The sequence below is a fragment of the Octodon degus genome, unplaced genomic scaffold (genome assembly GCF_000260255.1).
Source record: "Octodon degus isolate 3935 unplaced genomic scaffold, OctDeg1.0 scaffold00205, whole genome shotgun sequence".
Lineage (NCBI taxonomy): Eukaryota > Metazoa > Chordata > Mammalia > Rodentia > Octodontidae > Octodon > Octodon degus.
This window is the reverse complement of record NW_004524781.1, coordinates 1,517,713-1,533,167: the sequence shown is the minus strand read 5'-3', so window position 1 is coordinate 1,533,167 and position 15,455 is coordinate 1,517,713. Positions and strand designations below refer to the sequence as shown.

The 15,455-nt window shown below is 46.7% G+C and overlaps 1 protein-coding gene across 2 annotated transcripts in view; it reads right to left on the bottom strand.

Moving 5' to 3' along the window:
• The window catches only part of Lrrc1 (leucine rich repeat containing 1), a 112,004-nt gene that overhangs the window by 26,150 nt on the left and 70,399 nt on the right, over positions 1–15,455 (bottom strand). For both annotated transcript variants that reach the window (XM_023704835.1, XM_023704834.1), the window contains exons 3-4: positions 14,296–14,374; positions 13,074–13,163 (exon numbers count right to left, since the gene is read on the bottom strand). In XM_023704835.1, coding sequence (XP_023560603.1) covers positions 13,074–13,163; positions 14,296–14,374 — 169 coding nt within the window. The remainder of the gene's footprint in view (positions 1–13,073; positions 13,164–14,295; positions 14,375–15,455) is intronic.

Sequence of the window (15,455 nt, the reverse complement as noted above, 5' to 3'; positions counted from 1 at the left end):
CCCAGGGCAAGCTAACCACTGCTACCACCATCCGCATCACACCAACTTAATCTCTACCTCTAAACTGCAGCGTTGGGGCCAGTGAGCTAGCTCAGGGGACCGAGCACCTGCTTAGGCAAGTGCAGGGATCAGGGTTCAATCCCCAGCACCACATGCTGCGCCGGCGCTGTCCCCCAGGCACACTGAGCTGGCCACCAAGACCGAGCACAAGGGAGCATGTCTATAATCCCAGCACTGGGGAGGCTGAAAACAGGAGGATCACTACAAGTCCAAGCTGCGTAGCGACACCCCTACCAAATACATAAAATTAAAAAAAAAAATGAACTGTACCATAAGATAGTAACACAAGCAATAAAAGTGTAGTGTGTCATGACTACAAGACACCCTGCCTCCCAATACTGGACACATTTTAAGGACAGAAGTTGAACACAAGCTTCTCAACTTCAGAATGTTGGAAATGTGTTGTTATAAATAAAAGCAGTTCTGCCCCTCATCTGGAGAGTCTCAGGGAGAACCAGCCCTGCTCCAGGGGCCCAAGTGCTCTGCATGAGGCCTGAGGTCCCCAGAGAAGCCGCAGCGCTGAGGAAACAGCCAAGAGCCTCTCGGATGTGCACCTGCGCGGCACGCTGCGCCTGGGGTCCGCCCTGCATTCCGGAGGGGCACGGCGCGCAGCTGCTCCCTGCCGCCCCCGCACAGCCTAGAACACTGCATGCCGGGAGCCAGATGTCCCCCCAACACACGACCAGCATCAACCGGACAGGCACCACTGCGTCACCAGAGAAACCCTGGCACGCCGCATTCCGTCAGCACGGCCAAAAGCGTTCCCTCCATCACCTCCGCAGCCACCTGAGCTTCATGGCAACCCAAACTCCTGCGGCTAATGTCGCCATGGCAACATCCAAATTCGGAGGAATTGTATTTCTGAGCACACAGAAGTAGTCAGATATTATCCCAGCACTCTAATCTGCCTTAATCCTTCATTCTCCCTCCTTTCAGTGAACAAGCTGGAGTCACGTGTATTAGCAAAGCTGGTTTTATAACACTGGAAAATGTCCACCTGCCTCGAGTGGACAGTCCACATCCACGCTTAAACATGTTTGCAAAGAAGTGTGTTTTAATTATCCCATGGAGTATACAAACTCTGCCTCTCCTCTGACTTTGGAAAACTGAATCGTTTTTATCACTGCGGCCAGAGGAAACAAAATACATTCACGCATATTCCCTCTACGTGTATTCTTACTTGATGACAAGCATTATGACTTTACCATGAGCACTTTTCAAGTCAAATGGAAGTCACCAGGAGGGCGCAGAGAGAGGGTATCTTTCTCCTGATGAGCAGCTTGGAGGAAACCAGGGCAGGAGCAGGGAAAGGCGTGGGCTGACACGCAAGGGCAGGGTGATATGTAAGGCTTGGGAGTAAGAGAGAAGTCTGGAGCAAAGGGCTGTGTCTGCAGCTCGACATGCTCGGGTGACCCCGGCTGGTTCTATGGGACGTGGTCTGCCACTGGCTACTTTCACATTTGGATTTTTTTAACTCTGGTAGGAGTGTCATTTTTATCTGTCCATCTTTCATGACTTCCACACCTATTCTAACAAAGTAAAAGACATCTGCTAATAAAAAGAAGTTCAAACATCTTACTTGTGGGGCATCCCACAAGCACTGAAGAGCGCCAGCTGTGGCGCACCAAGCCTCTGAGGCTTCCTGGGTCTCATCTTCAGCCCCTGAGCCCCGGGCGGGCGGGCGGCACACAACCTGCTCCAGGGACACCTCACAGCAGACCAGTGCCCTTAGCTTCAGATGATGCAGCAGGGAGGACAAGGCTCCGAGTGAGGGGGAGGGAAGCCACGCAAGCCAGGCTGCACCTCAACTGCAGCCCGGCCGAGCAGCTACGACTGCGCAATGTCCAACCTCGGCCACACCAGACGACACTGGGACTCGTATCTTTATGTGCTATTTAAGAAGATAACATTTAAAAATTATTTGTAAACTTTGCCTTTAAGGTAAAAGGCCCAGCCATAGCTACTATAAGAAACCTGAGCAAAACCCTGCTAAAAGGCCAGCAGATGTATGGAGTGACTCCTCCCTCACTATGCTAACACACAGGCGACATACTCTTCATAGGAGAAAACACTCCGGCTACAAAGCCTGCTGGTTTATTGTCTTTAGAGAGCGGGTAAAATACATATAGACGGAGGAGCACTACATTCAGCAAAAAATGTCACTTACATTATTTTATTTTATTTACTGTCTTCGACATGGTCTCACTGTGCTCCCAGGCTAGCCCTGAAGCCTGAGCCCAAGCAACCCTCCCACCTCAACCTCGCAAGCAGCTGAGTACAGCTCGTGAATGACTCTCCTCAGAAACAGGCAGTGTCGCATTACTGTCATCTCACAAAGCTGAAGATCAACAGCCTTACTTAAGTGAGGCTTCCCCACTATGTTAACTACTTAAAGAAATGTGGCCTTCACTGTCAGCCTGCACACAGAGCTGGCCCCTGAGGTGCAGTTACCTGCTGGGGCTCCTAGGCTCCGATCTCCCAGCCCTTCCAGTCCACAGAGCCCTTTTTGTTTTTTAATATTAATTTTATTGAGAAAGTAGCAATGAGACAGTTTCAAAACAAGTTAGTAGTACAGTTACAATAGTTAATACATTGCATACTGTGTTGCCTTTGTAGGAGTTATTCATAGTACAAGATGCAGACATGGTATCTTGTCTAAACACTATTAGTTCGAAACTCTTTCTCATGGAACTAAGAAAAAGTAGCTGTATATCTATGCTAACTAGAGCCCACTTTTAACCTCTTGCCTGGGACCCTTGCAATTCTAGGTGCCAGAAAGCAACTCTGCTCAGCAGCTGGCCCACTATGAAGCTCTCCTCCGAGTCAGGGCCCGACAGCAGCTGGCAGCTGGCTCTGCCCATCTTGGAAGCTCACCACGCACTCTGCGTACCTGGTGATCCGTAAGGCAAGAAGAACTAGCAAGCCAAGAAACAACTTCAACCACAGACTGCCACCTGCCGTGTGCTGGCTCACGCACCACCTGGACCTGTCATCACTCCAGGCTGGGACCCCGCACGCCGATTCTGGAGTGGACCTGTGGCACTGGCTCTCATGGGCAGCCCCAGACCAATGTGCACAACCCCAGCTGACCACTCAGGAATGCGCTTTTCCAGACTCTGCAGTAACCGCTGGCAGGCCAAGGACCCATGTGAATGTGTGGCAGGACAGGGACATCAGTACAAAAATGAGTGATCTTTGTCTTGGCCTTTCAGAATATATATACTGTTGTCCAGCAAAACTTCAGGACAGTCAGTGTCTGCCTCCACCAAGGTAACCTATTCAATTCAATCCAAACATCTGTGCCCCTCAGAGAACCTCACAAAGAACAGGCACAGGCAGTGTCAGGACTGGGATTCTAACCTTCTCCAGCCATGGCAGAGCCCAAGCTCTTTATCACCAGGCCTTGAGACAACAAAAGCCCTGAACTCCACAGGCCTTTATCTGCCACTCCAATTCATGCTTTGACAAATGTGACAAAAGAAATTAGAACTTAAGATGCAATGAGAGAACTACTAGTCTTTAACAGCCCCACTGCTAGTAATGATAATAGCAGTTTACTAGCTGACAGGTACTGTTAGAACTGCTTCATAAGAATTAACTGCGATGAGAAAACCAAAGCACACAGGAAACCCAACAAGGCCTCACCACTGCGGAGTGGGAGAGTGGCAGTCACTGGAGAACCCGCGCTGCTAACCACGACGTCGTGCTTCTTCCATCCGAGCCGGTGAGTCAGCTTCGCAGAGTGGTCCCACAAGCCACGCACACACACCTGTCTACGTCTCTATCCACCCCCTGAGTGTCGGTGTCTGCTTCTGTACCCACCGCTGCAGCTCCCCCACCAAGACCATTCTTAAAGGAAACCACTCCTGAAAACATTTTTCTTAGTTCATTGAAAAGTTTTGCGCTAATATCGTTAGGAGAATTCTTTAGCCTGTACCTTGTACCCGAGACACAGTCTGATGGCAGTGGGCAATGTATGGACTACTGCTATTCTATTTTCTTAAGAAATTTTATTTTTCTCTGTAACATAAGAAAATTTCTTATGAATTCACCTAGAATTTTCTTTTATGCAGACAAGGAGGCATGAACATATATCATTTTTTTCACTAGAAATGTGACCATACACACATACATATGCACACACACACACACATACACACACACACACACGGTCACCTTGTTTTCTTCAAGAAGCAGATTTTTGTTTCATTTCTTACCTGATACATGCCAGTGTTTTAGGGGTTTTGACACTTGTATAGTGTCTTACTGTCTGTACAGACGACTTTTTAACCAGTCTCTATCAACAGACAATTCACCCTTAATTTCAACGTCTGGAAATGGGACACTGCCGTAAGGACCTCATCCTCCTGCAGCACGAGCGCACAGCGCTGCAGAAGCACATTCGGGGGAGGGGTCTGCGGCACCCCTGAGCTTGTGGGCAGTTACCAGCAGGGAGGAAGCAGCGCCACTCTGCACCCAGGATGTGGGCCAACTGAGTCTTTAGGGATCTATTTCGGGACTGGATGATTAAGGAATTTACATCTGTTCTCTACTACGTGTTGAAACCTCTTTTAAATCCACTTCCATATTCCCCCTCCCCATTGTGGTGACTGAAATCATTAAGAAAATAAGGAGGAAACTACGTAAAGACAGATAAAGCAGACAGCAGTTCACAGCAGACCGCTAAAATACAAAACACTTATGGCAACGCAGTTGGCCAGAGGAGGCTACGGGGGCAGGGTGCTCACACACTCCCTGTCCTCACACACCGGCTCGGTGTTGAAGAAATCTCTGGCCACGGGTTTCCTTTCCGTAGCTTTTCTCAGGGAAGCTTCTGTTTCATCCTGTGTTGCTTCTGAAACAACAAACATTATACAGTAATTTCCAGGCCTTCAAAAAAGGCCTCAAAGAAAACGCATCAGATACAGTACCAGTTTCAAAGATCTTCTCCTCCTAGCACTCCCACACAGGCAACCAGCCCAGCACTAGGCCTGGGGCTCTCTTGGTCCAAGCCACACAAATGAAGGTCACGGTTCTCAAGGGCAACAGAAGAAATCAGAACCACGCGTGCGGCTCAATCTGCCAGCGAACCCGAGGCTGTCCTGCTTGCTCTATGGCCAGCAGCACTCTCGTCACTGAATGCAGAGAACTCCCGCGGCGGCGGCAGGCACCCGTGCACGCCCGCCCGCCCGCCCGCCATCCCGGAGGCGCTCGCGGCTCCCGGGCTCCACTCACCCGCTCTGTGCTCTCTGAAGACCGGCCTTTGTCCTGCCCAACCACGAGGTGAGCTGCCTGCACCAGTGACCCAGCACACAACACAGTCAGCACAGAGCACGTGCAGGAACAGCAGGCCAGCGCCCAGCGGCACACAGCCTGCAGGCTGTCCACAAACGTCACCACTGTCTGATTTCCCAGACTCCCGTCACCCTAGAATGCCCTTTCTCATTGCAAGCTATTCCTTACGCTCTCCTGTCCCAGCACCAGCCTCTAACAACCACTAATCTCGCCTTCATTCTGTAACTTGGACTCCACGAGACATTTTGCGTAAATGTACCAGACACGTGACGCTTACCGCGCTGCTGTCACTAACATGTTTCCGAGGTCCGTGCATGTTTCAGCAGGCAAGAGTGCTTCTTCCTTTTTTGGCCAAATAATATTCCACAGAGTAGATCTACAACTCTTACTTTCTCTGCTTTCCACTGGTACCATTTGAGTTCTTCCTACCTCTTACCCGTGTCAGTAATGCTGCAGTGAACATTCGTGAACAAGCTTCTGCACAGATCTGTGTTCTCAGTTCTTTGGGGAACACGTAACTCAGAGTAGAGCTGCTGGGTCACGCAACAGCTACGTTCATTTCACGGGAAGACGTTCGCATGCTGCAGGGGCCTGCACCGTCTTACGCCCCCACCAATGGCTTCGAGTTCTCCACGTCCCCAGCCAGCTTCACCTTCTGGCCCCAGTGCTCCTAATGTGAACACAGGGACAGCCGCCGTGGTTCTGCCAGGCAGCCCCTGCGGGCCTCTCCCATGCGGGACCTCCTCAGACACTCAGTGGCCACCTGAAACCTTCTGGCAAGTCCTGCAGGCTTCTTCTCCATAGCATACACACACCTTTCACCCATTTTCAGTTGCACTGTCTTTGTATTGGTGAGTTGCAAGTGCTGTTTACGTGTTCTGGATATGACGTCTGCATCAGATAGATAACTTTATAGTGTTGTCACCTCTTCTGTGGGTCACCTTCTACCCTTGATAGTGTCTTTAGATGTCCTACCATTTTCAATTCTGAAGGCAAATGTACACATGTTATTCTTCTGTTGCACAAACTCCTGGGGTCACTGCTACCAAACTCCTGCCCAACTCCATGTCATAAACACTTGTTTCTACGTTTTCTGGTCAGAGATCTGTACCTTTAGGTCCTATGCTTACATCTTTTATCCCCCCTTGGGGTGACGTGTATAGTATGAGCCAAGGATGTCACAGCATCCCTGCCTGCCCATAGACATTCAGTTATCCCAACAGAACTGCCGGAAATGCTGTCCTTTGCCATCAAATGGCTTTACACCTCCGTCACAATCAGCCACAAATGTGAGAGCTATTTCCAGATACGCTGTTCTTCTCTTCATCTGTAAGTCTGTCCTCACACCACTCCCAGCCAGTCTTGACTACGACAGCTTTGCACAGCTGGAAGTTGGGACGGATATGAGCCATGTGCCCTTCCTAAACTCTTCGCTACTCTGGGTCTCTGAACATTTCCGTGTGAATTTTAGATTCTCAATTCCCAAGAAAAGGTCTGGTAAGATTTTAACTAGGATTGAGGTGAGTCTGTGTATCAGTTTGAGATGTGCTACAACCTTAAGCATAGTAAGCTTCCTAATCCAAAAACACATGTAGGAAAGCATTTATTTAAGAGTACTCCTTTCCATTAATTGAGGTCTTCTTTGATTGTTTTCAATGTTTTCATATAGTTTTCTGTGTGTCTGATACTTGATGTGTTCAATTTCTTCCTAAGTCTCTTTTTCTTTTTTGTGCTTTGTAAGTAGAATCCTTAATCCTGGTGTACATAAAGAAAAATGCTTTCATATGTTGATCTTGGCTCCTATAGTCTTGCTCACTTCATTTATTAAATTAAATAATTTTTTTATAAATTCATGAGAATTTATGTCACTATGTCACCACAGGGTAACTCATTTTTGAAAAGTACAATTACAGTGTTAGAAGTTCAAGAGCAGAAATCAGTACGAATGGTCTGAAGAAAGTGCTTCCATTGCTCAGATGCTCCTTCGGAGCCCAATCATTCACGCACTACTCCAGCACTGGATAGCTCTGCCTTCCTAGCTCTACCTGGAGTCACTCCGTGTTTTCAGCAACAGGACACTAAGAACTAAGAAGCTGTTGTTTAACTGGGCACTATTTCCAAGGGCATATTTTAAAACTCCAACTTTTTATCCAGACAGTTTTCCTAAAGCTTGCTCAAGGCTCAAAACTGTCTGAACACCCATGCACCCCCACCTCCTGCCCACCCCCACCCCACCCTTCAGTGCCCACTGGCACCTCCACTGATACAGAAAGCCCTTCACTTAATTTTACCCTAACATTTTATTTAAAAGGGATCTGAAAAAGTCTCTTAGAATTGCAAACATGTTCATGAGGCAAGGACGCTATGAAAATGAGGAAGACATTGCGTGTTTGTTGGGAGGAGCACGCTGTGCAGAGAGCACGAGGTCCTGAGGGCAAAGGGGCAGCTCGAGCGGCAGCCCTGCACCCGTCGGCGGTGCACGCAGCGCAGCCAGCGCCCAAGCCCGTGAGCGCCAGCCGGCTCAGAGCGTGGGCCTCTCCCGGAGCCTTCTCCCACCCCGTCACTCAGGAGTTGGGCCTGCTGCTCCAGCTGCCCCCTGAGCTGGCAGACACTGTCCTGCAGCAACGCCGGAAAGTAAATGTGATAAGTGTCAGAACTGTTATTAAAAAGGAGAAGCTTCCCGTTCTTCTGGCATGGTATTTTTTTTTTTTTTTTTTTACTAAAAATAACTTTTTCTCTCCATAATTGCTCTTTATACCAGAAAAATGAAGCCATTATAGTTATTCTGCATTAGGTTTTACAATAACAGAAGCTATATTTTTCATAGTTGTTTCTTCATAGGACAACTTTTTTAATAAAAATTGAGTCTGTAACATTTGAGCAGAAGTGGACTGTGCGGGGCTCGGCTCCTGTGCTCTGGCACGAAGCTTCCCGGGCCCCAATCAGATAACCAGTGGAGTCACGCTGCAAGCCAGTGGAATGGGCGGTAACACGGCACCGTGTTCCTTGTTCAGCATAAGCGAACAGTGCCATGGTCTGGCCAGACGCCAGGAGAGGTGACCCCATCCAGATCCCCGCATGTCAGAGGACAGAGTGACCCAGGTCTATGAGCCAATCAGATGCACACAACCAGACACTGCACAACTGGACTCCGTGTACAGGCGCAGGACTAAGCGCTCGCTGCTCAGGGAGAAGAAGGATCTGCATGCCTGGGATCTAGTTCAACTTCCCAATCACTGGAGAGGGTGTGCACTACTAGCGTTTAGACAGGACATCATGTCGGCATCTTGTACTAGGGACAACTGCTACGGAGACAACACGCCATGTGTTACATATTGCAGCTGTACTACTAACCTGTTTCGAAACCATCTCATTCTACTTCTTTCTCAATAAAATTATTACAATATATTTGAGAGAGAGAGAGAGAGAGAGAGAGAGAGAGAATTGCAGTCATTAAATGAAGACAATCCTCAGCAGACCTGGAAAGAGAGGAGGAAGGCGCATTTTTCGTAGGATTTAGAATGCCTGTTAGGATCTGACAACATTAAAATTCTACATGTGCCCTGCCACAATCAGTAATCATTACCGAGTATCTGTAGACTCTAAACTTAACTAGAAAAATATTAGTGGCAGACTTTTATACTTGCAGCTACAATATATAAAGTCAGAAAGCTAATAATAAAGCTAGAGTAGCACACACCACGCTGGACCTTCGGACTCCCTCTATGACCCACCATGGGAAGGCCTCAGTAGAAGCCCTTGGGCCAGAAGTACGAGGACCACCAGTGTGAGATGCAGCTAACTCCCAAGCACTCTCTCTAATGTGATGGTTTCAACACATTTAAAAGCATACCTCTTTGCCTTTATAATGTATATAACCTATACATAAAAATAAAATTTTATGTAAGATTAAAAACAAAGCAAAACATATTTTTATTTATTTTTTAAAATATAGTTTTAAGGGGCCGGCCAAATAGCTCAGCAGATTAAAGCACCTGCAAGCAGGCACAGGGGCTGGGGGCTCGATTCCCAGGCCTGGGGTGCTGGCCCTGCCCCCGGGGCACGCTGAGCTGACAAATGAGCCTGGGCATGGTGGCATGTGCCTGTAATCCCAGCTCTTGGGAGGCTGTAAACAGGCAGATCACTACAAATCCAATCTAGTAGTGAGACCCTGAACACCCTGTAGACCCTTCCCTAAAATGCAAAAATAAATAAATACATAAAATATAGTTTAAGATGTTTAAGACACAAGAGTCTTTTAGGTCATCTTAGAACAGTGAGACTAAAACTGCCTTAAAAGTCTTATATTTTAACTTGGAAATAAAACAAATAATCTTAAATAGTTTACTTTGGTTCAACAGTTTTAAAAGATGAAAAAATACTTCTCAAGTAGAACTGCATCATCAGGTAAGTGCACTAAATCAACACACTAATACTTAAAAGCTCTCCATGATGGCAAAGTCCCGCAATTGAATGACAAACTGCTGTCTGGCCTGAGCCCAGGTGACTGCTCATGAAGACTAGTCAGAAAATACTTCAACAAAAGGGTTTTTTAAATCCACTGGGTTAATTCCTCACTCCGTGCTGGGCATCAGCTGTATTTTGAAAGCCTGAGTAACATCTGGTGTGCTGGAAGCTATCTGCTATTAGAGAACAGGGTCAGCAAATCTGGGACACTTGCAGTAAAACAAAACTGTGCAGTTCAGAGGGGGTTGCTGGTGGACCTGCCCAGCCCAAAAGGGCCCCTGAGCACCCTCCATCTGACGACAATGAATTATAAAGCTTCTACTACAGTCAGTTCCTGAGGTCCAACCTATAATTTTCAACTTTAAGATGGTATAAAAGTGACATACTTTCAGTAGAAGCCACCCTTTGAATTTTAAATTTGGTCTTTTCCTAAGCTGGTGACATCTGATAGGACATTCTCAGATACCGAGCGGCAGCAACAAGCCACAGCTCCACGCAGCCATGGGACCACGCGGAAAGCGGAGCGTGGCAGGGCTCACTGAACTAGGCACATTAAATGCCTTTTCGATGGATGCTATTTTCAACTTGCAGGGGATTGATGCAGATATAATTCCACCATAAGTCAAGAGGAAGCTGCACTTAAAGACTTGCTTTCCAAAGTAGACCCGTGGCGTGACCACATCGTGCACAACCCACACTCGCAGCGCGGGGTGATGCCCCCAGGCACATGCCCTAGCCAGAGCCCTGCGCTGGGGGGTGTGCAGTCTGCTCTCCAGGGGCCTCCTTCAGACACAGCCCGGGGCCGCAGGTGGACACAGAGTCCCAGTGGAGGGAGGTCATACTCACAGGTGAGGATCCTTTCTGGGTGTTTTAGATAAATATCAACCACTTCTGCTCCTACCCAACAGGTGAGGCCGTGCATGCTCCAAGCACTGAAGACAGCAACAGCGAACGCGTCTGCCGCCATGACCAGGAAGCTGCCTCCAACCACAGGGGTGCTGCAGGGCACGGCAGCTAGGGGGTGACACAGGGATACTCAGCCTCTGTTGGCTCCCTGTGAACCGCTAAGGCGGGCAGTTCAGTCTCAAAGAGCTAGCGCTGCATTCCTCTCTGGGGACAAGAACATCCAACCCCTGTGAAGTTGTTTTCAGTGACTGATGTGATAAAAAGCAGTGGGTGGAATCAATGTGGAAGAGGAAACGAGCTGAGAAGCTGAGCAACGCCCAGCAGGTATCCACACCTCGAGCAGTAAGTGGGGAGACTCTAGAACGAAGTGAAAGCATTCATTCTTTCAACTGACATGCACTATTTTTTCAAACAGCTACTAGGTTGTTAGTACATGAACACTAAGTTCTTTAGACATGACCACTTACAAATTAGAATGGATTGCTATTTCTAGGAGCACTGAGACAATTTCGGAGCCCCCAAAGACCTTAGGAATTGCAACTGACTTACAGTCAGCTGTGACACGGGGCTGGAGCTGGGGAGCTGTGTTCCAGGCCCAGCGTTGCCACCAACTCCCTGAAGTCTTCAAATGACCCCACCATGGGTGCAGGACACCCAGCATGGGACAGGCACCTGGGGCTCCCTGAGCTTGAGGCAGGACAAGTCTGCTCGTCCTCCACACAGGCTTTGCCCCCCCCCCCCCCCAGTATGTGCCCTTCCCTCCAAGAGGAGCCCCACAGCTCTCCTGGTTAACGTCAAGCACCTGTGAGGGAGGAGGCAGGGTGCAACAGGCCCCACCTTCCCCGATGCTCCAAATGTCCACCAGGCAGGTGGGGTAGATTTATGTGAGCGTTCTGCTTGAGGTCCCGTGAAGATGACAGTAAGCATCCACCACTCACTGGCGGTTTCATGCCCTCTTCAGCCTGGGGGATACCGAACAGGTGTGCCATGCTTGCAAAACCATTTTACCCTTGAGAAGGCGTACCAGTCACTAAAAACATAAGCATTTTAAAGAAGCACGGGGAATGCTCCAAGACACCGAGGCGCGCCCGCTCCAGGGAGCCCCAGGCGCCCAGCTGCCTCGGTGCACGGCTGAGGCGTCCTGCCGTGCCTTCTGCCAACTCCCTGGAGCACTCCGCAGCAGGCCCAGAACCCCAGTGCTGCCAGCCCTGCCAAGCAGGAGTTTGTTCTTTGATTTCTTGCTACAAAGTCTTTTTGTACTGGCTCAAGCATGCAGAAATCTTAACTCCAACAGGAAGAAAGAACAGTTTCTTGCTACAGTAGAAGTACTAACAACTGAGACTATGTGTTCTCTACTTTCACTTAATTTCACAGCTATCCTAACCAGAACTGATCAAAAAGAAAGTAACTGAGATAGGGGAAAAGAGATAAAAAGGAAGGAATATATCCAAAGATAGCTAGAGTAATTGTACTACTAATTACTATTAGTTCACCGAAAAGAATTAGTGTTTATATTGTTTAATCAATTTTGCATGCAAAATGTAATCTGAACAACTACTTTGAAGATACCAATACACAATATAATAACCACTGTCAATTTCCTATCATCTTGTTTTGAAATTCTGTATCATTATTGATTTCTTTATTACTGTCTTTAAAATTAAAAGAATCAATTTTAAGTTCAAGTAACAAGTTATTTTGGAAACAATCAGTAAACATGCCACAGCAGTAACACAAGCATACTAAACACTGAAATAAAACAGAACACTACCCATTACTGATGGTGCAGACACAAAAGAAATCCTGAACACTGACAGAAACAGGCACAGGCATTAAAGGAAAAGATGAAATAAGGAACATTGTAGCTTACTCTAAGAGGACTATTGAACACTTCCATTAAACAATAAAGTACAAGGGGAGGGGAACTCTAATTTACTAAGAACAAATTTCATTGTAAAGCATTCAAGTGCTTTAAGCAGAATCGAAGCCAGAAAAGAGGTGGGGAGCTGGGGCGCTCAGGTCGGCCACGGGGCGCAGGAGTGCAGCGTCAGTGTGCACGTGGAAATGGCCATTATAATTAAGGGTTTTCAAACAACACTACGTGTGAAAACTTGATGTAGCAAACAAAGTGTAACAAATAGCAACATACTTTATAGCTATTAAAATTTAGGAGCAACTGGATACAAACACACAGGCAGCTGGTTAGCTGCTCTCCTGAAAGTAATACTGAGAAGGGGCAAATGGCTTTTTCCATAGACAGTGAGAGCAACCAAAGGCAAGGGGGGGGGGGCATGATACAAGCATCCTTTCACCCAGATACAAGCTACGTTCAGATAAAAACTTACTTGCCAATATTGTCAGGCAGAGACTGCAGGGAGATGTCGTTTACAGACAGACATGTTAAATTCTGTAATTCAGGGAAGCTTTCTGGCAGCCTAGGACAAAGAAAATGTTTTTAATTTAGAACAGCACGAACAGAATGATTTCTATATGCTAATTGAAATTGCCTCTTAAAAATCACATTATAAATAGCGTGTTTGCTTTGCCTTGCTATAACGTATTACATTCATAAGGAAAAAAATACATTGTCAACCTAATGGAAGTACAAGGGCTTCCATTTATCGATGAGAGTGATACAAAATTAATTAAAAAGAGAAAAGATATACAAGTTCTAAAACTAAAGAAGCAAAACATGGTATGAGAACTACTAAGTGCTCTTTTCAAAAAAAATGGTAAACTGCTGCTGCAGCTCAAAGGTCCAAAGGATGAAAATATTTTATTGATTAGCAGAAAATAAAGAGAAAATTGTTATAACTCCATAGCCCTTGAAGTTACAATGGAACACAGGGCCGCTGCTTGCTGTCTTCTTCCCATAGCTTAGAACACTTAGAGCCGATCAGCTGGCGGCCCTGCCAGCCGCTACTTCCTTCATTTTTCTCTTCATTCAAGGTGTCACTCACTTGACACAATTGGATGTCTCCCTCCACGCTACACAAAAGCAGTTTTTTCTATGTCCCTGAAGCACTACCAAATAGTAAGGCTTCAAACTGCAAAGCACAATGTGTCTTTCATGGTACTTTATTTCAAACTCATACAGGAATCTTAGTTTCAGTATTTTTATGGTTGCAGCATTTAGAGAGGAAAAAAGTGACGAAAAGCAAAAGCATCTTTTTGTAGCTACAATGAGACCTGGTACAAATGCACACATCTGCTAATAAAGACAAAGGAATTGTACAACTGCCCCTTTTTTCCAGCAGTGGAGACTTCAGTGATAAGTCTCGAGATTAAAGCCCTTTATTTGTTTTTCTAGGTTCTTTTTTGAAAAAATATCCTCTGTTACAGTTTGATATTTAATATAGGTTAATTCCAGATTTTTAAAAAATCTTTTATTTATTTATTTGGTACAGGGTCTCGCTACGTAGCTCGGATTCATAGTGATCCTCCTGTCTCAGCCTCCCAGTGCTGGGATTACAGGCGTGCACTACCACACCTGGTTTCAATGGTTGGCGTGGCGCTGGGCCCTAAAGGACACCCACCGTACAGAGTGGAGAGGGAGGTGACAGTTACCTGGTCAGAGGGTTCCCGCTGAAGTCAGCTATCTGCAGCGCTTTACAGAAGGAGATGCTTTCTGGAATCTCAGGGATGTCTGCAGGGGAGAGTGTTTATCAGCATGTTAAAATCTCCATCATGTCCAGGACAGACTACAGTCACAGCGGGCAGTACAGAAATTATTACTCTAACCAAGCGTGGCACAGACTTGCAAGGCACATTTTCCTAAAAGAAGACGCATTCTTAACAGAAAAATACTAGCAAGGCCCACCGCCACGAGGCCGCCACTACCAGTCCTGCGCCTTCCCAGGGTCCCTGACACAGTGCAGGTCAAGCTCCCACCGACTCTTCTTGCCGTTTTCATGGGTTACAGCAGTACAAGGCATTCTAAAGCAATACAAATTCAAATGATGGGCTTTCTCCTGAAGAGGAACATAGGAGTTTGGAAAATATAGAAAGATATAAAAAAGGGAAAAGAAATCCCAAACCTTATCACCCTGAGATGTTTTATTCTATTGTTTCCTTAGCTGTCACTTGTACACATACCACGTAACACACATGCACGACATGTGTATAGTTTTTGAAATATAACATGAGCCTGCTATATTTTTTTTCAATTTACATTACCTTATCAATGTTTTCTACCATTTTCTACATTTTGCCATTCCTACAGGCAGAAAAATACATACATTTTCAGGCTTTGTTGAATCAATCCCCTGTTGTCGGACATTTAGGTTCTGTCCAAGTTCCTGACATTATAACTATATTTATGCCCATTTACAATTTTTTCCTTCAGCTAAATTCCCAGAAGTAGAATTATGGTGGGAAGGCATTAACAGCACTACAGAACTTGTTAAATGTTGCTAAATTGCTTGAGGGGGTTCAGACTGTAACAATTTGCACTTTCATCAGCCTGGACAAGGTGCCCAATTCAACCACCAAAGGTGCTATTTTTGAATTCCTTTTTCTCTTGGTAAAAATCCTGAGACCACAGCTCTCAGGGGCTTACACTGTTCATTTATAGAAGTTAATTTCAAAACTGCATTTGTTTTGGGTTATTAACATGAAGAAGGGCTCAGCCAGCCAAGGTTCTCTGGCCCCGGCGGCTGCTTCCCTCAGGCAGCAAATGAAGTGGAGCACGAGCACCGAGCACTGAGCGCCCCTGCACGGGGCGCAGC